A 23,978-nucleotide genomic window follows, 5' to 3' on the forward strand; every position below is an offset into this window, starting at 1 on the left:
TAACATGTCCTGGCTGGTTATACAGTAACATGTCCTGGCTGATTACACAGTAACATGTCCTGGCCGGTTATACAGTAACATGTCCTGGCTGGTTACACAGTAACATGTCCTGTCTGGTTATACAGTAACATGTCCTGGCTGGTTATACAGTAACATGTCCTGTCTGGTTATACAATAACATGTCCTGGCTCGTTATACAGTAACATGTCCTGTCTGGTTATACAGTAACATGTCCTGTCTGGTTATACAGTAACATGTCCTGGCTGGTTATACAGTAACATGTCCTGGCTGGTTATACAGTAACATGTCCTGGCTGGTTATACAGAAACATGTCCTGGCTGGTTATACAGTAACATGTCCTGGCTGGTTATACAGAAACATGTCCTGGCTGGTTATACAGTAACATGTCCTGGCTGGTTATACAGTAACATGTCCTGGCTGGTTATACAGTAACATGTCCTGGCTGGTTATACAGTAACATGTCCTGGCTGGTTATACAGAAACATGTCCTGGCTGGTTATACAGTAACATGTCCTGTCTGTTTATACAGTAACATGCCCTGTCTGGTTATACAGTAACATGTCCTGGCTGGTTATACAGTAACATGTCCTGGCTGATTACACAGTAACATGTCCTGGCCGGTTATACAGTAACATGTCCTGGCTGGTTACACAGTAACATGTCCTGGCTGGTTATACAGTAATATGTCCTAGCTGGTTATACAGTAACATGTCCTGTCTGGTTATACAGTAACATGTCCTGGCTGGTTATACAGTAACATGTCCTGTCTGGTTATAGAATAACATGTCCTGGCTCGTTATACAGTAACATGTCCTGTCTGGTTATACAGTAACATGTCCTGTCTGGTTATACAGTAACATGTCCTGGCTGGTTATACAGTAACATGTCCTGGCTGGTTATACAGTAACATGTCCAAGCTGGTTATACAGTAACATGTCCTGTCTGGTTATACAGTAACATTGTGACAATACAGAGGCGGATGCAAGATGCAAGCAACGAAGGTTTAATGAATATAGTTTACAACAGCAACATGACAGACAGACTGTACTCAGACGGAATCCGACCCAGGGACTAGGGCGCATCTTCCAATGATAGCGTGCTGAGAAATCCAGGGAGTGTGTCCGGATGGGTAGGAAGGAGCACAGCAGATAATCCACACAAGGGCGGCGAGAGAAGAGCACAGACACACGACACAACCTCAGGGAAGTAACAACGATCTGACAACAAGAAACACTGGTTACAGAACATATAAAGGGAAGATAAGTGGTTCCAGCTGGCGCAGACAATCAGGCCGAGATTGGGAACCACGCCCACACAAACACGGGAGAGAGAGAGAGAGAGAGAGAGAGAGAGAGAGAGAGAGAGAGAGAGAGAGAGAGAGAGAGAGAGAGAAAGAGAGAGGGAGGCAGCGGATTCATGAACCGTGACAAACATGTCTGGCTGGTTATACAGTAACATGTCCTGTCTGGTTATACAGTAACATGTCCTGGCTCGTTATACAGTAACATGTCCTGTCTGGTTATACAGAAACATGTCCTGTCTGGTTATACAGTAACATGTCCTGTCTGGTTATACAGTAACATGTTCTGGCTGGTTATACAGTAACATGTCCTGGTTGGTTATACAGTAACATGTCCTGCCTGGTTATACAGTAACATGTCCTGGCTGGTTATACAGTAACATGTCCTGGCTGGTTATACAGTAACATGTCCTGGCTGGTTTACAGTAACATGTCCTGTCTGGTTATACATTAACATGTCCTGGCTGGTTTTTGTTGGGATACTTTCTTCTTTATTTCACCTTGTGATCTGATTCCTGAGTAACTTCCTGTTCTTCTGGGGGAAGTTCCACCCACATACTGTTCCACCCACATACACCAAACACACACACCCTCTTATATGGTCTCTTACTACTCTATATCAATGATTAACATGTTGAATATATACAGTTTAATAATGTCTCTGGATGCTTTAAAAAATAACTAATATCCAGACCTGGGTTTAAAAACGATTTAATATCTGTAAAATACTTTTAGCATTTGGGACTATTCTATTGGTTGCATTAAGCCAGACAAGCTCAACCAAGCACAGCTAAAGTACCTGGGTCATATTCATTAGACACCAACCAGAAGAAAGCAAACAGAAACAGAGAGTGACTAACTGTACCTGTCCAATATGATAAACATGTTTGTATTTTCAGCTGCAAAACATTTTTGCTATGATGTGTCCTAATCAATACGTTACCCAGGTCTGCTAATACATTTAAGCACCAATCACTGACAGACATGCAGAAAGGAAGCTGTTATTAAAGGAAGTCAGTGGTATGGCTAAATATGAGTTGGCACAGCATCACATGCTGAAATCAACTGAAATTACAATACAATAGGTGTTCCAGCAATAACTTCCCTAAACTCTGTGTCCCAAATGGAGCCCTATTTCCTACATAGTGAACGACCCTGGTTAAAGGTAGTGCACTATACAGGGAATATGGTGACATTTGAGATATACCCTTAATGTCATTATTCACATTCCATGTAGGCCTTATGTACTGTATCTGTCCTGAAAACACAGGCCACTTTTTGTCCATGAATATATGATCATTACAAGTACAACAGGACATCTACACAGAAAAAGGCTTCATTTTAAACTTCAAGAACATTATTTATTTAACCATAAATAATATGGGGGTGCAGCAGCATAGCCTAGTGGTTAGAGCGATGAACTAGTAACCGGAAGGTTGTAAATTCAAATCCCCAAGCTGAAAATCTGTTGAATCTGTCGTTCTGTCCCTGAACAAGGCAGAAACCCACTGTTCCTAGGCTGTCATTGAAAATAAGAATTTTTTCTTAACTGACTTGCCTAGTTAAATAAATGTAAATATATATATATAATCTGTTCAGTTTCTGTATTTGTTCAAGTTAACGGACAGTTTTAGGTTTTGTCTATTATCTGCTTGTCAATGGGATGCTGGTCAGAAAAGTACCTTATAAAAGCAGGTATTATACCCAACATAAGTGTTTGTCTCCCCCTACTGGCTGTTTTCTGCAAGCTCAGTTTATTCCTTCTATTACTGTTACCTTGACCCATAGAGATAGATAGAGGACATCTTTGTATCAAGCTCCAGTTGAAATGTCATTCTCAGTTGTCTGATGAGAGATGTAAATAAGAGTTTGTACAGTGTCATTGTAGATCAGAGACCATAAGTCTCAGAGGTGTAAACCTAATAATCTACTGTTAATCATGTTTTATGTTTTTGTCCATTTAGAAGTTATTTCCAAGTTTATATCATGTTGAACAGTATGGAATTATTGTTCAAAATTCATTAGGGGGGACTGATGGGTTCTAAACTTGAATGATGAAATATCCTTGTGGTACTGAGGGAGAGAGGGGAATGCAGAACGTTTACATTCTGTCAGAACATGTTATTGATTGACATCAGGTATCCTATGGAAAGGTGAAGGTCCACAGTCTGGTTTGAGTTACTGGGTTGTAATTTGAAATACTTGCTAAACCAGACGTTAATGGTTATCTGTAGGAGGAATGTATATGGTGTGGTCGATGGAGGTTGAATATGGACCAGGGGCTTGGAATGTTACTAAGGGAAAGGCAATTACATGGTTGCAGTCACAGATAAGGGTGGAGAGCTGTGGATTAGTGAGGAATGGAGGATGAGGTCAGCTCAGGTCACATTAAGGGAGAAGGAACAGTTTATTAGCCAAATCAATTAATTTCCTGCTTTGCAATAAAGATTAAATGTTTAGAGGGAAGGAGGAGACCACCTAAACTGAGGTATATACAGTTGAAGTTGGAAGTTTACATACACCTGAGCCAAATACATTTAAACTCTGTTTTTCACAATTCCTGACATTTAATCCTAGTAAAATTCCCTTTCTTAGGTCAGTTAGGATGACCACTTTATTTTAAGAATGTGAAATGTTAGAATAATAGTAGAGAGAATGATGTATTTCAGCTTTGATTTCTTTCATCACATTCCCAGTGGGTCAGAAGTTTACATACACTCAATTAGTATTTGGTAGCATTGCCTTTAATTGTTTAACATGGGTCAAACGTTTTGGGTAGCCTTCCACAAGCTTCCCACAGTATGTTGGGTGAATTGTGTCCCATTCCTCCTGACAGTGCTGGTGTAACTGAGTCAGGTATGTAGGCCTCCTTGCTCGCACATGCTTTTTCAGTACTGCCCACAAATGTTCTATAGGATTGAGGTCAGGGCTTTGTGATGGCCACTCAAATACCTTGACTTTGTTGTCCTTAAGCCATTTTGACTTTGGAAGAACGCTTGAGTCATTGTCCATTTGGAAGACTCATTTGCGAGCAAGCTTTAACTTCCTGACTGATTTTGCTTCAATATATCCACATAATTTTCCTGCCTCATGTTGCCATCTATTTTCTGAAGTGCACCAGTCCCTCCGGCAACAAAGCACCGCCACACCATTATGCTGCCACCCCGTGCTTCATGGTTTGATTGTGTTCCTCGGCTTGCAAGCCTTTCCCTTTTACCTCCAAATATAATGTTTGTCATTATGGCCAAACAGTTCTATTTTTGTTTCATCAGACCAGAGGGCATTTCTCCAAAAAGTATGATCCTTTATCCCTATGTGCAGTTGCAAACCGTCTGGTTTATTTATGGTGGTTTTGGAGCAGTGGCTTCTTCCTTGCTGAGCGGCCTTTCAGGTTATGTCGATATAGGATTCATTTTACTGTGGATATACTCGTTTTACTGTGGATAATTTTGTACCTGTTTACTCCAGCATCTTCACAAGGTCCTTTGCTGTTGTTCTGGGATTGATTTGCACTTTCACACCTAAGTACGTTCATCTCTAGGAGACAGAACGCATCTCCTTCCTGAGCAGTATGACGGCTGCATTGTCCCATGGTGTTTATATTTGCGTGCTATTGTTTGTACAGATGAATGTGGTACCTTCAGACATTTGGAAATTGCTCCCAAGGATGAACCAGACTTGTGGAGGTCTACAATGCATTTTCTGAGGTCTTGGCTTATTTCTTTTGATTTTCCCATGATGTCATGCAAAGAGGAACTGAGTTTGAAGGTAGGCTTTGAAATACATCTACAGGTACACCTCAAATTGACTCAAATGATGTCAATTAGCCTATCAGAAAATAAATAATCATGGCCTCTAAACCTTCAAGCTGCATACTGGACCCTATTCCAATTAAACGACTGAAAGAGCTTCTTCCTGTGCTTGGCCCTCCTATGTTGAACATAATAAACAGCTTTCTATCCACCGGATGTGTACCAAACTAAAAGTGGCAGTAATAAATCCTCTCTTGAAAAAAACAAATCTTGACCCAGAAAATATTTTAAAAACTATCGGTCCATATCGAATCTTCCATTCCTCTCAAAAATCCCTTCCTGAAGACAAACAATGTATACGAAATGCTTCAGTCTGGTTTTAGACCCCATCATAGCACTGACTGCACATGTGAAGGTGGTAAATTACATTTTAATGGCATCTGTCCTCGTGCTCCTAGACCTTAGTGCTGCGTTTGATACCATCGATCACCACATTCTTTTGGAGAGATTGGAAACCCAAATTGGTCTACACGGACAAGTTCTGGCCTGGTTTAGATCTTATCTGTCGGAAAGATATCAGTTTGTCTCTGTGAATGGTTTGTCCTCTGACAAATCAACTGTACATTTCGGTGTTCCTCAAGGCTCTGTTTAAGGACCACTATTGTTTTCACTATATATTTTACCTCTTGGGGATGTCGTTCGAAAACATCATGTTAACTTTCACTGCTATGCGGATGACACACAGCTGTACATTTCAATGAAACATGGTGAAGCCCCAAAATTGCCCTAGCTAGAAGCATGTGTTTCAGACATAAGGAAGTGGATGGCTGCAAACTTTCTACTTTTAAACTCGGACAAAACAGAGATGCTTGTTCTAGGTCCCAAGAAACAAAGAGATCTTCTGTTGAATCTGCCAATTAATCTTAATGGTTGTACAGTCGTCTCAAATAAAACTGTGAAGGATCTCGGCGTTACTCTGGACCCTGATCTCTCTTTTGAAGAACATATCAAGACCATTTCAAGGACAGCTTTTTTCCATCTACGTAACATTGCCAAAATCAGAAACTTTCTGTCCAAAAATGATGCAGAAAAATGTATCCATGCTTTTGTCACTTCTAGGTTAGACTCCTGCAATGCTCTACTTTCCGGCTACCCGGAAAAGCACTAAATAAACTTCAGTTAGTGCTAAATACGGCTGCTAGAATCCTGACTAGAACCCAAAAATTTGATCATATTACTCCAGTGCTAGCCTCCCTACACTGGCTTCCTGTCAAAGCAAGGGCTGATTTCAAGGTTTTACTGCTAACCTACTAAGCATTACATGGGCGTGCTCCTACCTATCTCTCTGATTTGGTCCTGCCGTACATACCTACACGTACGCTACGGTCACAAGACGCAGGCCTCCTAATTGTCCCAAGAATTTCTAAGCAAACAGCTGGAGGCAGGGCTTTCTCCTATAGAGAACCATTTTTATGGAACGGTCTGCCTACCCATGTCAGAGACGCAAACTCGGTCTCAACCTTAAAGTCTTTACTGAAGACTCATCTCTTCAGTGGGTCATATGATTGAGTGTAGTCTGGCCCAGGAGTGTGAAGGTGAACGGAAAGGCTCTTGAACCACCCTTACTGTCTCTGCCTGGCCGGTTCCCCTCTTTCCACTGGGATTCTCTGCCTCTAACCCTATTACAGGGGCTGAGTCACTGGCTTACTGGGGCTCTCTCATACCGTCCCTGGGAATGGGTGCGTCACCTGAGTGGGTTGAGTCACTGATGTGATCATCCTGTCTGGGTTGGCACCCCCCTTGGGTTGTGCCGTGGCGGAGATCTTTGTGGGCTATACTCAGCCTTGTCTCAGGATGGTAAGTTGGTGGTTGAAGATATCCCTCTAGTGGTGTGGGGGCTGTGCTTTGGCAAAGTGGGTGGGGTTATATCCTTCCTGTTTGGCCCTGTCCGGGGTGTCCTCGGATGGGGCCACAGTGTCTCCTGACCCCTCTTGTCTCAGCCTCCAGTATTTATGCTGCAGTAGTTTATGTGTCGGGAGCTAGGGTCAGTTTGTTTTATCTGGAGTACTTCTCCTGTCCTATTCGGTGTCCAGTGTGAATTTAAGTGTGCTCTCTCTAATTCTCTCTTTCTTTCTCTCTCTCGGAGGACATGAGCCCTAGGACCATGCCTCAGGACTAACTGACATGATGACTCCTTGCTGTCCCGAGTCCACCTGGCCGTGCTGCTGCTCCAGTTTCAACTGTTCTGCCTTATTATTATTCGACCATGCTGGTAATTTATGAACATTTGAACATCTTGGCCATGTTCTGTTATAATCTCCACCCGGCACAGCCAGAAGAGGACTGGCCACCCCACATAGCATGGTTCCTATCTAGGTTTCTTCCTAGGTTTTGGCCTTTCTAAGGTGTTTTTCCTAGCCACCGTGCTTCTACACCTGCATTGCTTGCTGTTTGGGGTTTTAGGCTGGGTTTCTGTACAGCACTTTGAGATATCAGCTGATGTACGAAGGGCTATATAAATACATTTGATTTGATCTATGTGTCTCTGTCTGTGTGACTGCTGTAGGAGTTAACTCTAGGGAAGTACCAACAAATGACACAGGTAGTTGTGGCTGTGCTAATTCAAGAAATAGAACAAGCTTGTGTTCATATTTTTTTTGTGCGTGTGAGAGATGGTTATAGTGGTTATTGTTAAACCATTTTCTGCAGAACAATATAAATCATTCCATGTCTCTACATGGTCATCTTGTCAGAGTATTTCTCTACACAGTCCTCCTGCCCAAGGAATGGGACTTGCTATTTGTTATGATGGACAGGACACTATGATACCAGGAAGATATAGATCATAGAGGGAAGTGGAGAACAAAGACTAGCTGTTAATAAATTGCACATTGTACCAAATGGCAGGTTGGACCTCACTTTATATATGCTGAAAGATAGATTTGTATGTGTTCATCAACAAAGCCCTTTTGGGTAAACTCCCTCTTTACCCCTGCAGTCTGGTCTCGTTCACCACCAGCAGTTACCATACCCGGTCTGCTAGGTGGTGGCTATTTAAAGTCCCCAGGACATTCACAGTATTAGGCAAGACTGCCTTCTCTTCTTGTGCACCAGATTTATGGAATAATCTACAATCCATGCTTCATCTAGATGTGTTAGTGCCACTGAATTCATTTAAAATAGTAATTGGAGACTATGGTTTTTTTGTGGCTTTTTTAGGCTGTTGTTGTATTGTATTGTTGTATGTTTTAATTAAGTAATGTATTGGTTGTTGCTGTTGCCCTGGCCAGGTCTTCCTTGAAAAAGAGACTCTGGGTCTCAATGGGCTTTTCCGGGTTAAAAAAAGGAAAATAAATAAATATACATGTATATATTAAATATCAGATGTAACAGCCCCAGGATAATTCAGGGCTTTTCCAGAATTCCCCCATCCTTTGTCCTTTGTCCACTACAAACATTGGTCATTATAATGTCTTAGCAATAGATTTAACACTACAAACTGCTCCATGTGGATATTGAGGGTGGGTAGTCTTAAACAGTCAGGATGAGATGGAAACATAATTGGCTGCAGTTCCCTTCTCTCTTAATGCACCTGATTGGTTGAGGAGTTTTTGAGTGGCAACTGGTTGAACCACTAAAAGTTCAGCTTTGCTTACCTCTTTTGGGACTTTGGAAAGTATTCACATTCTGTTATGTTACAGCCTTATTTTAAAATGGGTTGAATATGATTTTTTCCTCAGCAATCTACAAACAATACCCCAAACTGCAAAAAAAAATGTTGGCAAAATTCTTAAAAATACTAAACAGAAAAAACGTTTTCACATAAGCAGTCCCACCCTGTGCTATAACACTCGACATTGAGGTTAGGTGCATCCTGTTTCCATTGATCATCCTTGAGATGTTTCTACTGCTTGATTGGAGTCCACCTGTGGTAAGTTCAAATGATTGGATATGATTTGGAAAGGAACACCTCTCAATATAAGGTCCCAAAGTTAACAGTGCATGTCAGAAAAAAAATCAAGCCATGAGGTCGAATGAATTGTCAGTTTAGCTCCGAGACAGGATAGAGTCGAGGCACATACCTAGGGAAGGGTAACAAAATAATTCTGCAACATTGAAGGTCCCCAAGAACACACTGGCCTCCATCATTCTAAAATGGAAGACATCTGGAACCACCAAGACTATTCCTAGAGCTTTGCCGAGAAACTGAGCAATCAGTGGAGAGGGCCTGGGTCAGTGATGTGACCAAGAACCTGATGGCCACTCTGACAGAGCTCTACATTTTCTCTGTGGAGATGGGAGAACCTTCCAGAAGGACAGCCATCTCTGTAGCACTCAACCAATCAGGCCTTTATGGTAGAATCGCTAGACGGAAGCCACAATTTAGTAAAGGCACATGACAGCCCGCTTGGCATTTGCTAAAAGGCTCCTGAAGACTCTCAGACCATGAGAAACAAGATTATCTAGTCTGATGAAACCAATATTGAACTCTTTGGCCAGAATGCTAAGCGTCAAGTCTGGGAGAAACTAGGCACCATCCGTACGTTTAAGCATGATTGTGGCAGCATCATGCTGTGGGGATGTTTTTCAGCAGCAGAGACTGGGAGACTAGTCAGGATTGAGGCAAAGATGAACGGAGCAAAGAGATCCTTGATGAAAACCTGCTCCAGAATGCTCAGGACCTCAGACTGGGGTGAAGGTTCACCTTCCAACAGGACAACGATCCTAAGCACACAGCCAAGACAATGCAAAAGTGGCCTCTGGATAAGTATCTGAATGTCCTTGAGTGGCCAGAGCCTGGACTTGAACATGATCAAACATCTCTGGAGAGACCTAAAAATAGCCTTGCAGCAACGCCCTCCATCCAACCTGACAGAGCTTGAGAGGATCTGCAAAGAAGAATGTGAGAAACTCCCCAAATACAGGTGTGCCAACCTTTTGGCGTCATACCCAGGAAGACTTGAGGCTGTAATCGCTGCCAAAAATGCTTCATCAAAGTACTTAGTAAAGGGTCTGAATATTTATGCCAATGTGATATTTCTAAATCTTAACACTGTTTATGCTTTGCCATTATAGGTTATTGTTTGTAGATTGATGAGGACAATAGTTTAGAACATTTTTGAAAAAGGCTGTAGTGTAACAATGTGGAAAACATCAAGGGTTCTGAATGGTTTCCGAAGGCACTGTATAGAGAATCAACTGTCAAATGTGAGCATTTCATATTGTGCTTATATGTAACTTGACAACAAAGACTGACTGTCAAAGATGATTAAGTAACATCCTTTGATACCCTTTGGTATCTCTACTACACTCATTGGTTGGTGATACAGTCAACTCCTATACAGTGTATGTAATGGTGGTTTGGTACTGTTGAGAATGTCATCACCAGGCCTAAATTGGAGCATGTAAATATCTGCAAGTAAGAAGAATGTATTTGAATTAGAACTTATGAAATGTACTGCATGCAGTGTAAACAAAGTCAAATGTACTGACTTCATGTTGTATCTGATGACGTGTCAAACATAACTACTGGGACACAGGAAGCTACAATTTCAGGAAATGAGTAGGACTTTTATTCATATGCTAATACAAACAAATAAAATGTGTGCGTGCGGGAGGAGAGGGAGAGGGAGGAAGAAAGAGGGAGAAAGAGGGAAAAAGAGAAAGAGAGAGAGAGAGAGAGAGAGAGAGAGAGAGAGAGAGAGAGAGAGAGAGAGAGAGAGAGAGAGAGAGAGAGAGAATGAAGGAGGAAGTTCTGTGCACTGTAGGCTGCTGTATGTGTTACAGTATGTTGTCATGGTGATGTTAAAACGCTTTCTCACAAATCCAGTTGAGTTGGCTGTCACATGACAAGTCGTTCCATGCCTTTAGAGGAAGCTGGTCATTACGTATCTCAACACAGTCCTCGTTCTGAGTAGGACCTGCATTATCAGGACATGGGTAATACCAGTACCTACAGGGTAAAAACAGTCAGATATCATGGTTAATACCATTATCTACAAAGGTTAAAAACAGTCAGACAAAATAATATAAAGAAATGTTAAATCTTAAAGTTAACTTTGTTGACTGCTGCCATCAATGACAATACCTGTACAGAAAAGGTTGAATGTAGCCTTATTGATAGATTAGTTATCATCTCTCACCCTGTGGTCAGTGGGGTGCCGTCCACCCATTTCCAGGTCCCCTCCTTAACAGAGTCAGTCAGACCAATCCAGACTCCCTTGTTGAGATTGAAGAGAAAAGTCTGTTGTTGAGAAAAGATAAATATATACACATTTATATACACAAATATATACACACATGTTTGATCATAACTACCCCATATCCTCTCTCTCTCTCTCTCTCTCTCTCTCTCTCTCTCTCTCTCTCTCTCTCTCTCTCTCTCTCTCTCTCTCTCTCTCTCTCTCTCTCTCTCTCTCTCTCTCTCTCTCTCTCTCTCTCTCTCTCTCTCTCTCTCTCTCTCACCTGTTCCTTATCACTGTTTATGATCACCAGGTCTGCTCCTCTCTCCAGACAGTCCTCTCTGCTCTCCTCCCAGGTTTTAGTCTCAGTAGACAGGAAGTACCAACTTGATTCAAACTTCTGCCAGCCTTCAGGGCATGTTCGTTCTACAAATTGAAACATTCATTTCCTTCAACTGATCACCCTGGGTACTTAATGAAAGAATACAGACAAATGATCAGGTGTGTGTTGTTACTGATAATTTATGACTGTTGTTTTACTCACTGAGATTGGTCAGCCTCATTTTAAGAAACACTTTCTCAGTCTGTAGCTGGTCTCTCTCATTAGTCATGTTGTTATAACTGGTCTGTAGCTGGTCTCTCTCTTTAGTTATGGTGTTATAACTGGTCTGTAGCTGGTCTATCGCTGCAGATGAGTTCTTTGAGACGTTGCTGTCTGCAACAACAAAAAAGAAAAAGTTGCTCACTAAAATAGATCACATCAGAACTCCTAAATCTGAGTTATAAGAACTATTTAAACAGTGAACAAAAATATAGATGTAACATGTAAAGTGTTGGTCTCATGTTTCATGAGATGAATTAAAAGATCCCAGAAATGTTTTATTCCCACAAAAAGCGTATTTCTCTCAAATATGTTTACATCCCTGTTATTCAGCATTTACCCTTTGCTAAAATAATCTATCCACCTAACAGGTGTGGCATATCAAGAAGTTGATTAAACAGTATGATCATTACACAGGTGCACCTTCTGCAGGAGACAATAAAAGGCCACTTTAAAATGTGTAGTTTTGCCACAGATGTCTCAAGTTTTGAGGGATCAGCATCTGGCATGCTAACTGCAGGAATGTCCACCAGAGCTGTTGCCAGATAAATGAATGTTCATTTCTCTACCATAAGCTGCCTCCAATGTTGTTTTAGAGAATTTGGCAGTACGTTCAACTGGCCTCACAACTGCAGACCACGTATAACCACACAAGCCCATGACCTCCACATCTGGCTTCTTCTCCTGTTGGATCGTCTGAGGGTGGGGGTGTGCTGAGGAGTATTTCTGTCTGTAATGAAGCCCTTTTGTGGGGGAAAACTCATTCTGATTGACTGGGCCTGGTTCCCCAGTGGTTGGAATCTGGCTGCCAAGTGGGTGGACCTATGCCCTCCAAGGCCCACCCACGGCTGAACCTCTGCCAGTCATGTGACATCCATAGATTAGGGCCTAATGAATTTATTTCTATTGACTGATATGAACTGTAACTCAGTGAAATCTTAGAAATGTTTGCATGTTGCGTTTACATTGTTGTTTAGTATAGATCTACTGTAGACTTACATTGAACAGACAGGCCTATGATCCCAGCCAGTAGGAGAACACACAGCAGCCCCAGACACACTGCAGCAACTCCAGAGGGTCTCTTCCACCACTGAACATGTACTGAATCACAAATGATTAAAGATCTTTAGTAATGTGTTTTAGTGTTTCATCCAGAACTGGGACGAATAAAGCTGACTTGTTTAATATATTGTCTGTGTGTGTGTGTGTGTGTGTGTGTGTGTGTGTGTGTGTGTGTGTGTGTGTGTGTGTGTGTGTGTGTGTGTGTGTGTGTGTGTGTGTGTGTGTGTGTGTGTGTGTGTGTGTGTGTGTGTGTGTCCACGCAATCTTACCTGAAGCAACAACTCCATCTCTTGTACTGGGTTTGAAGGCTCTTACGTTGGCATATAATTGGCCATCAATGTCTTTGTTCTTCATTGCATCAGGCTCATCGTCTTTAAATCGTTCTGAGTTTTCATAGACTCCCTCTGACATCTTAACAAACTTGTGGTCAAATACAGTAACTTCTACTTCTAACCTCAACTCTAATGTACATCTGTACCTGTGTCTTCTCCCTGCACTGTCCTGTGTCTGTGTGATTTATGGAAGTGAAACTCTTTATCAGTCAACCACAGTGTGATATTAACACAATACTGGCCACCACGTGACTCCCACCAGTGACGACACTACAGTGGTAGGCTTGATTACCAACAACGACGAGACGGCCTACAGGGAGAAGGTGAGGCCCGCAGAGTGTGGTGTCAGGAAAATAAACTCACACTCAACATCAACATCAACAAAATAAAGGAGATGATCGTGGACATCAGGAAACAGCAGAGGGAGCACCCCCCATCCACATTGACGGGACAGTAGTGGAGAAGGTGGAAAGTTTTAAGTTCCTCGGCGTACACATCACGGACAAACTGAAATGGTCCACCCACACAGACAGCGTGGTGAAGAAGGCGCAACTGCGCCTCTTAAATCTCAGGAGGCTGAAGAAATTTGGCTTGTCACCAAAAACACTCACAACTTTTTACAGACGCACAATCGAGAGCGTCCTGTCGGGCTGTATCACCGCCTGGTACGGCAACTGCTCTGCCCACAACCGTAAGGCTCTCCAGAGGGTAGTGAGGTCTGCACAACACATCACCGGGGGCAAACTACCTGCCCTCCAGGATACCTACACCACCCGATGTCACAGGAAGGCCAAAAAAGATCATCAAGGACAACAACCACCCGAGCCACTGCCTGTTCACCCTGCTATCATCCAGAAGGCGAGGTCAGGACAGGTGCATCAAATCTGGGACCGAGAGACTGAAAAACAGCTTCTATCTCAAGGCCATCAGACTGTTAAACAGCCATCTCTAACATTGAGTGGCTGCTGCCAACATACTGACTCAAATCTCTAGCCACTTTAATAATTAAAAACTTGATGAAATGTATGTGTCACTTTAAATAACGCCACTTTATATAATGTTTACATATCCTACATTACTCATCTCATATGTATATACTGTACTCTATATCATCTACTGCATCTTACTTATGCCGTTCGGCCATCACTCATCCATATATTTATATGTACATATTCTTATTCATTCCTTTACACTTGTGTGTAAAATGTAATTGTGAAATTGTTAGATTACTTGTTAGATATTATTGCATGGTAGGAACTAGAAGCACAGGCATTTCACTACACTCACATTAACATCTGCTAACCATGTGTATGTGACCAATAACATTTGATTTGAGACAGACAGACAGGAAGCTGTTATTAAAGGAAGACAGTGGTATGGCCTAAAATGTGTTGGCACAGCATCACATGCTGAAATCAACTAAAATTACAATACAATAGGTGTTCCAGCAATAACTTCCCCAAACTTACTGTGTCCCAAATAGAACCCTATTTCCTACATAGTGATGGAACCTGGTCAAAAGTAGTGCACTATACAGGGAATATGGTGCCATTTGAGACGTGTGATGAATAATGTCTCATATACTGTATCTGTCCAGAAAACACAGGCCACTTTTCATCACTGGATATAAGGTACCACAGACAGGACAACTATAAAGAAAAATGCTTCATTTAAAACATCAATCATACGTTTATAATCTGTTTATTTTCTGGATTGGTTAACATTAGGCGATGGTTAAGAGTTATGGTACGGGTCAATTGTTGTACTAAAAAACAGGCAGTCGAGACAGCAATGTTCCCTCGGAACAGACCGTGTGCGTGGCAGCGCAATTCCCCCAGAACTGCAGCTCAGAAGAATTGCCCTGCCGGGCAGAGACTCAATAGATTGAACTTCACTTAGTTTGCTCTATTACTTTGCACTATATAGATCAACGTTTGTTCCGTGATCGAATCAATATTATATCAGCCCATTTTCAATGCAACAAAACAAAACAAATCTAATTTTCCAAGTTTGAGTCTGTGATTTTGTTGTAGACAGAGTCACAGCGCAAAGGAGTAAACTAGTACTCTATTGAAAGGTGTTGCCCACGAGCGGTATTTTAATAACCCTTGAGTGAACGCGCTTTTTAGATCAGTTCAGAGCGCAGAGTCGCGCGTGTGCACATTTGTTGATATTCCTTGCAAGTCGAGTTATTAGCTTAGTTATACATAAGTATCGGTCAGCAATGGATAGTGACTGATTTCTACGAGAGCACAAAACGTGTAGGCTACATTTTAAGCTGTATTTGAAAAGCCCGTCAAGTAAAACGCTTATTTCTTAATTAAAGTGGCAGTGTTGTATTTTGAGACAGGCTTGAACATGCAAATAAGCCAATAGGCAGAGTGGTAGCCTACATTGTCTAATTCTCTGTCTGGTAATAATAATTTATTTTACTTTGACTGATACTGTAGGTGATATACAGTATTGTTACATACTGTACTCTACACACTGTGGTTGAATCAGGACTGATACTGCAGGTGATATACAGTATTGTTACATTTACATTACATTTAAGTCATTTAGCAGACGCTCTTATCCAGAGCGACTTACAAATTGGACATATGTACTCTACACACTGTGGTTGAATCAGGAATGATACTGCAGGTGATATACAGTATTGTTACATACTGTACTCTACACACTGTGGTTGAATCAGGACTGATACTGTAGGTGATATACAGTATTGTTACATACTGTACTCTACACACTGTGGTTGAATCAGGACTGATACTGTAGGTGATATACAGTATTGTTACATACTGTACTCTACACACTGTGGTTGAATCAGGACTGATACTGTAGGTGATATACAGTATTGTTACATACTGTACTCTACACACTGTGGTTGAATCAGGACTGATACTGTAGGTGATATACAGTATTGTTACATACTGTACTCTACACACTGTGGTTGAATCAGGACTGATACTGTAGGTGATATACAGTATTGTTACATACTGTACTCTACACACTGTGGTTGAATCAGGACTGATACTGTAGGTGATATACAGTATTGTTACATACTGTACTCTACACACTGTGGTTGAATCAGGACTGATACTGTAGGTGATATACAGTATTGTTACATCTGTACTACTGTACTCTACACACTGTGGTTGAATCAGGACTGATACTGTAGGTGATATACAGTATTGTTACATACTGTACTCTACACACTGTGGTTGAATCAGGACTGATACTGTAGGTGATATACAGTATTGTTACATACTGTACTCTACACACTGTGGTTGAATCAGGACTGATACTGTAGGTGATATACAGTATTGTTACATACTGTACTCTACACACTGTGATTGAATCAGGACTGATACTGTAGGTGATATACAGTATTGTTACATAATGTACTCTACACACTGTGTTGAATAAGGACTGATACTGTAGGTGATATACAGTATTGTTACATACTGTACTCTACACACTGTGTGATTGAATCAGGACTGATACTGACTGATAGGTGATATACAGTATTGTTACATAATGTACTCTACACACTGTGGTTGAATCAGGACTGATACTGTAGGTGATATACAGTATTGTTACATACTGTACTCTACACACTGTGGTTGAATCAGGACTGATACTGTAGGTGATATACAGTATTGTTACATACTGTACTCTACACACTGTGGTTGAATCAGGACTGATACTGTAGGTGATATACAGTATTGTTACATACTGTACTCTACACACTGTGGTTGAATCAGGACTGATACTGTAGGTGATATACAGTATTGTTACATACTGTACTCTACACACTGTGATTGAATCAGGACTGATACTGTAGGTGATATACAGTATTGTTACATACTGTACTCTACACACTGTGGTTGAATCAGGACTGATACTGTAGGTGATATACAGTATTGTTACATACTGTACTCTACACACTGTGGTTGAATCAGGACTGATACTGTAGGTGATATACAGTATTGTTACATACTGTACTCTACACACTGTGGTTGAATCAGGACTGATACTGTAGGTGATATACAGTATTGTTACATACTGTACTCTACACACTGTGGTTGAATCAGGACTGATACTGTAGGTGATATACAGTATTGTTACATACTGTACTCTACACACTGTGGTTGAATCAGGACTGATACTGAATGTGAAAATATAAGAATTTAATCAACCTCTTGAATCCAAAGTGATTTCCAGTACAGTGAGTGTATACATTTAGAGTTTAGGATATGTGACTCCAGCAGGAATCAAACCCACCACCCGTTACATTGCTAGGACCACGCTGTTATCAACTAATCCAAACCGGACCTCAATTCTCAACCCAGGAAGCACCATCAATGTGTTTCACCTTTGCTAGATTACACAGCACCAGCAACACTGTATGACTTGTATGACTACAACATCAATTATTGTAACTTTAGTGACCCAGGTCAGATGTACAACAATGGAACCCTTTTATCCAAACACATCAGAATGTTTGCTGAACGTTGCTGGAATGCAGACATTCAACATTCTGTTCTCCAGAATTCTTGAGAGAACATTGACCCCCACTTCAGAATCTGTAGAAATATGTGATTGTGTGTCAATGTATCGTCCTTCTCAAGGCGTTTGTTGTTATGACACAATCACCCACAGGGACAACTGTTAACATCCACTTAATGTGCAATGTGCATACGTGTTTGGGTGTGTCCAGTGTGTTGACATTCTGAACGACAGAATGTTATGTTATGGAGACAAAAGAAAGAGTGTGTGTGTGTGTGTTAGAGTGTGAGCTGTATTTATCTGTGCAAACAGACATCACTGTACATATACAGTATAGTTGTTGGATTAGGTGCTACCTCTGCAGTGGCTGGACTCCAGCTTTAACTACACAGTCAGCCGCTGTGATACCAAACACACATAGGTCACGTCCCAATCTGATTCATTCCCTTTCCTTGTCCTCTTTCCTTGTCTCCTGTCATCGTTCCTTTGTAACCACCACAGATCTGGAAAGACCTTGCCATATGAAAGCAATATGATGGAAAACCCATAGAATGAAATAGAATGTAATGAGTCTCTGTGGGGGAAAACATCTGGGTCTCACACTGACATAACAAGGTAAAGGAAACAATAGAAGCTGTTTGAGAGTCATTGGGATTCTGCCTAAATCATTGTCTTGACATGAAGCACTGTGGGTACAAGAGGTCAGAATCTCACCAGCTGAGAACATGATTGGCAAACGAAGCTTAGAGACAACTGACACTCCCTGCCAATGCAGTTACCTGGTAACCTTGGACAATTCCCCTCTGGCTACATACAAATACAATAATACTCTGAGCAAATTATGTCGAGTATGACTATACCTCACTATCACACAGGTAGTAGTTGTGGAATTGTTAGGTTAGATTACTTGTTGGTTATTACTGCATTGTCGAACTAGAAGCACAAGCATTTCGCTACACTCGCATTAACATCTGCTAACCATGTGTATGTCACAAATATAATTTGATTTGAATATGTTACATTGTAATGAAGAAAATGAAGTGAAAGATTTATCCAAATTGAAAGAGAAAGTAACTTTAAAGTTGTCTTTCAGTCGAGACGTCAACGTCACTTGTGGGGTGGATCATCATTATCACAGCTATTTAAAGAAACACATGACTGGGATGACTGAGAGAACTGATCCACCGTAAGAAGAATTCTGATTGAAGAGCTCCTTGCATCACCAGTCACAGTACTAGTACAGAGTACAGGTAATGATTCTCCATTTGACAGGATGTCGTACAGAGTACAGGTGATGATTCTCCATTTGACAGGATGTAGTACAGAGTACAGGTGATGATTCTCCATTTGACAGGATGTAGTACAGAGTACAGGTGATGATTCTCCATTTGACAGGATGTAGTACAGAGTACATGTGATGATTCTCCATTTGACAGGATGTAGTACAGAGTACATGTGATGATTCTCCATTTGACAGGATGTAGTACAGAGTACATGTGATGATTCTCCATTTGACAGGATGTAGTACAGAGTACAGGTGATGATTCTCCATTTTGACAGGGATGTAGTACAGAGTACATGTGATGATTCTCCATTTGACAGGATGTAGTACAGAGTACAGGTGATGATTCTCCATTTGACAGGATGTAGCATAGAGTACAGGTAATGATTCTCCATTTGACAGGATGTAGTACAGAGTACATGTGATGATTCTCCATTTGACAGGATGTAGTACAGAGTACATGTGATGATTCTCCATTTGACAGGATGTAGTACAGAGTACAGGTAATGATTCTCCATTTGACAGGATGTAGTACAGAGTACAGGTGATGATTCTCCATTTGACAGGATGTAGTACAGAGTACAGGTAATGATTCTCCATTTGACAGGATGTAGTACAGAGTACAGGTAATGATTCTCCATTTGACAGGATGTAGTACAGAGTACAGGTAATGATTCTCCATTTGACAGGATGTGATATTTTATTCCAGTCTTACGAACAGGGATCACTTATTGTTGTTGTATCACTTGGGTTGTTGAATTAAGGGTTAATTTCATTTTTTTAAATGTTTGATTATACTTTGAACATGCTGTAGATTTGAGGTCAACAACTGCAACATGGGTGGTGGATATCTCTTAATTGATGGTGAGATGTTTTAATAATGTTTTATGATGACAACAGTTGTGTATGTATCTGTAACTTTCTTGCATCATTTCACTGGTTTTGTTCTCATCTTTAGATGTGACGTTCACTGAGAAGAAGACAAACAGAATCTCTCTGTCTTGATGTTGATTCTCTGTCTTCACTGTGGACTGGTGAAACAGGTACACTAAGAAAAATATAACCTCACACTTAATATTTGATTTACCTAGCTTAGTTTAGTTTATTTACCCTGATTATAATAAATGATTTCAAATCAGGAAATCAAGTTGAGTAAACGAAAAGCCAATCAAATATTAATTCATAGAACTTGACATTTAACACCAGCAGGGTTCATTTTAAAAAAATGTACTCCCTTTTACTGAGACATAAGAAGAGAAGATAGTGTCCCACTACTGTTGTTTCTAACAAGAAAAGAGAGTCCTTAAATGTGGGTATGCCTGTGAATAGTCTTCATGTAGTTTTGACTAAGAGCTATGCAGGAAAACTATTGTGGATCATATCTTCGACATCCTGCTTCAGGACTTGGGCGGTGGCTTTGTTGTACTTTCATTGTGCACATTGGACATAAAACAACAGACCAACACACAAGACTTAATACTCGTTTTCCTCACATTTAGCCTCACAAACAGGAAACTGGCCCAATAAGGGGACTGGTAAACAACTCATCACCCAAGTAGGAACCTGTTAGGTCTGTATCAGGAGAATGTCACTAAAGAATGTTACTGTTACAGAACACGATTTTCCCACTGGACATGGCACCTGGATTCCGTTGATGACAAATACGATGGCTGCAGAGACGAAGCCTTCAAGAGGGTGGATGACTACTACCTCCCACATGAGAAAAACACCACCACTAACTTCAGAAGAGCCTGGGACATAGCAGAGAAACATGCATCCATTCCAACAGATGGTCTGCAGAAAGTGCATTCGTCTCTATGTATTTGTACACAAAATAACAAACCCCAACTCCTTCTGAATCCATCTACAGACTTCAACAAAGCAGTTCGACAAGGCAGGTATGGTTATGGAACATCATTCCAGTACCATTCCCTGCACTTCTATCTGACTGACGCCATGCAGATTCTCAAACAAAGTCAAACAACATGTTGGACCACCTACCGTAGAACCAATGTGTATTTTGATCAGGATGTTGTCAACAAAGAAATGCGCTTTGGTTATTTTGCCTCAAGTTCTTTACATAAGAGTTTATAGGATTTTGGAGACACATCCTGCTTTGAGATCAACACATGTTTTGGTGTTAACTTGACATATTACTCTGCATATGCAAACGAGGGGGAAGTTTTGATTCCTCCCTATGAGGTATTCAAAGTGACCAACATCCAGACAAAGTCAGCAGTCAGCAACCTGTGGTGTAAAGTCGTGTACACTCTGAAGAGCACTGGGAAATGGAAGAGTGACCTGAATTGTAAAGCAATAGGTAGAAGCTACTGCTACATACAACTATTATTTTATTTATTTATTTATTTATTATTATTATTATTTTATTTTACCTAGGAACAATGGGTTAACTGCCTGTTCAGATTTGTACCTTGTCAGCTCGGGGGGTGTGAACTTGCAACCTTCTTGTTACTAGTACTGCTCTCTAACCACTAGGCTACCCTGCCACCCCTATGTTCATTGTCACAAGAGTGTTCAGATATTTACAAAACTAAAATAGTGATTTTGTCAGACAGTATTGGCAGCAGCTCTATAGAGATGAGATAATGACATACTAAAGTTATAAAATAAAACCAATGTAACTGTCACGCCCTGACCTTAGTTCCTTTTTATGTCTCTTTCTTGTTTTGGTCTGGGCGTGAGTTGGGGTTGGCATTCTATGTTGTTTTTCTATGTTTTCTATGTGTTTGGCCTGGTATGGTTCCCAAACCGAGGCAGCTGTCTATCGTTGTCTCTGATTGAGAACCATACTTAGGTAGCCTGTTCCCACCTGGTGTTTGTGGGTAGGTGTTTCCTGTTTTGTGTTGTGTCACCCTTCAGGACTGTTTCAATTTTCGTTGTTTCACTTGGTTATTTTGTATTTCGTGTTCAGTTATATTAAATTAAAACTTACCACGCTGCACCTTGGTCCTCACCTTCTTCCACCAATGGCCGTAACAGTAACTGAAATTTTGAATTTAAGTAATGTGTATAAATGATGGTAAAACCTTTTAGGGTTAGGCGACCCGCTAGCAGGACAACTTCCGGTGAAACTGGAGGGCACGCAATTCAAATAAATAATCAGAAAAAGTATGGATATTAAACATTTAGGTACATATACTTATACTTATATCGGTTGAAAATGTCAATTCTTGTTAATCTAACTGCATTGTCCAATTTATAGTAGTTATTACAGCAAAAACATGCCATGTGATTGTTTGAGGACGGCGCCCCACATCAAACTATTTTTCCACAGGCACAGGTTTCATAAACTCACAAATAGCGATTAAATATTCACTTACTTATTGAAAATCTTCCTCTGATTTGTCATCCAAAGGGTCACAGCTATAACATTGTAGTGTCGTTTCGTTAGATAAAATCCTTCTTTATATGCCAAAAAGTCTGTTTGTTTGGCACCATCGAGTTGAGTAATCCACTCGTTCAACATGCAGAGAAAGCAATCTGAAAATCAACCCCTAAACTTTGTCAAAATACATTTCTATTAACTCCCCAGATACCCTAAAAATGTAATCAAACGATAATATTTCTTACAGAAAGAAGTATGTTCCATATGAAAACGATTTTGTCTTCATGGCGCGCGCAAACACAAATTTCCAAGACTGTGTCCTTCTACTAAAACTGTTACTTCTTATTCGTTTTTGAAGTTACAAACCTGAAATCGTGAACATAGACTGCTGACACCCTGTGGAAGCCATAGGAATTGCATCCAGGGAGCTCCTTTTTTTAATGACCTTGTACTTGTCATTGTAACCACAATGTTAAGAGAAGAGGAAACTGCCAGAGTGAGTTGGGAGGAGGAGCAGTATCAGGGTAGTATTATCCTTTATCTGTGAGGTCAGAGTGAGATGGGAGGGAGAACGGTAAGCAGGGTTAGTAGTTTCCTGAGTCTGTGTGGTCAGAGTTCAGCACTGTTCAGTCTATCAACCACAGCAAGGATAGGGAGGTCTCATTCCAGACAGGCTGCAGCCATTAACCCATGGCTGCTGGCCAAGTCATTGACTGTGCAGTTGGGCATCAGTTTGATATAGCATATGATGTGGTTAGCTGATAAATTCATGTTCCACATCTATCCAAGAGTTGTGAGATCTGGCGGGCGACTTCAATGTAGTCAGCCTGGAATGTAGCCAACTGCCTCAGCAGGGTTGGATGAGAGATGGGGAGGAACTCAGTTACCAAGAAGCTTTCAGCAGCCATCATGTTGATAACCAGAGACAACAGAGGTCATAGGGTGGCAGTGAACTGTCATAACTATCTACTGCCCAAATTGGTTCTTTTGACAGTTGTTTGCACTGAACTCAGCCTGATGATGACTGTGTCACACCTTCAAGACAGCCTCAGCCTTGATAGCAGGGGGTTTCTGAGGGGGGAAGACCACAAAAGTTACCTTGTTAGGGGGAAAGATATAAACAGAAGTCAGAAGTCACTCTGATGATTGACTGATGACTGGTATCGTTCCACATTTTATCAAATTAAAAATATTTGATTAAATATTTAAATGGACAATAAAGATGTTCTATTATATTCTATTGTGTGTACTTGTGTGTTTGTGCGTGCCGGGGGCTTCAGTGTTTGTGGTTTGAAGGGCACATTACTGTATGTGCACAAATAACACAAACTAATGTACTGCACATTTATTCGGGAATGTTGGATATCTTAAGTTTCAAAACCAATCTGCTCATACTATACTTGATCAAGCAACTAAACCCATCTACCAGACTCATTAGGAAACACATAATTCAAACCCATCTACCTAGACTGTATTTGAACACATAACTAAACCCATCTACCTAGACTCTATTAGAACACATAACTAAACCCATCTACCTAGACTCTATTAGAACACATAACTAAACCCATCTACCTAGACTGTATTTGAA

General features: G+C 40.9%; 1 protein-coding gene, 1 long non-coding RNA gene and 1 pseudogene across 5 annotated transcripts; 2 read left to right on the forward strand and 1 right to left on the reverse strand.

The window, feature by feature from the left end:
- Positions 1-10,713: 10,713 nt before the first annotated feature.
- On the reverse strand, positions 10,714-13,594 carry LOC118371771 (C-type lectin domain family 4 member E-like). 3 transcript variants are annotated; one of them, XM_052501568.1, is made up of 6 exons: positions 13,188-13,594; positions 12,856-12,957; positions 11,800-11,970; positions 11,539-11,681; positions 11,217-11,293; positions 10,714-11,026 (listed from the first exon to the last, which is right to left on the reverse strand). In XM_052501568.1, exons 1-6 carry the CDS (start codon positions 13,327-13,329, stop codon positions 10,879-10,881), a joined length of 783 nt encoding a protein of 260 aa, XP_052357528.1. In that variant the 5' UTR covers positions 13,330-13,594; the 3' UTR covers positions 10,714-10,878. The 3 variants fall into 3 exon arrangements, with proteins under 3 accessions (XP_052357528.1, XP_052357529.1, XP_052357527.1); XM_052501567.1 differs by having other exon boundaries at positions 10,715-11,026; positions 11,217-11,317; positions 13,188-13,591; XM_052501569.1 differs by lacking the exon at positions 12,856-12,957 and having other exon boundaries at positions 11,217-11,317.
- Positions 13,595-15,900: 2,306 nt separating this feature from the next.
- Positions 15,901-17,479, forward strand: LOC127918257 (uncharacterized). 2 transcript variants are annotated; one of them, XR_008099619.1, is made up of 4 exons: positions 15,901-16,355; positions 16,429-16,560; positions 16,831-17,028; positions 17,095-17,479. It is a non-coding gene; the product is annotated as an uncharacterized LOC127918257 (long non-coding RNA). The 2 variants fall into 2 exon arrangements; XR_008099618.1 differs by having other exon boundaries at positions 16,831-17,479.
- Positions 17,480-20,624: 3,145 nt separating this feature from the next.
- On the forward strand, positions 20,625-22,001 carry LOC127918258 (T-cell ecto-ADP-ribosyltransferase 1-like; annotated as a pseudogene).
- Positions 22,002-23,978: the final 1,977 nt, after the last annotated feature.

This window comes from Oncorhynchus keta, unplaced genomic scaffold (assembly GCF_023373465.1).
Source record: "Oncorhynchus keta strain PuntledgeMale-10-30-2019 unplaced genomic scaffold, Oket_V2 Un_contig_13853_pilon_pilon, whole genome shotgun sequence".
NCBI lineage: Eukaryota > Metazoa > Chordata > Actinopteri > Salmoniformes > Salmonidae > Oncorhynchus > Oncorhynchus keta.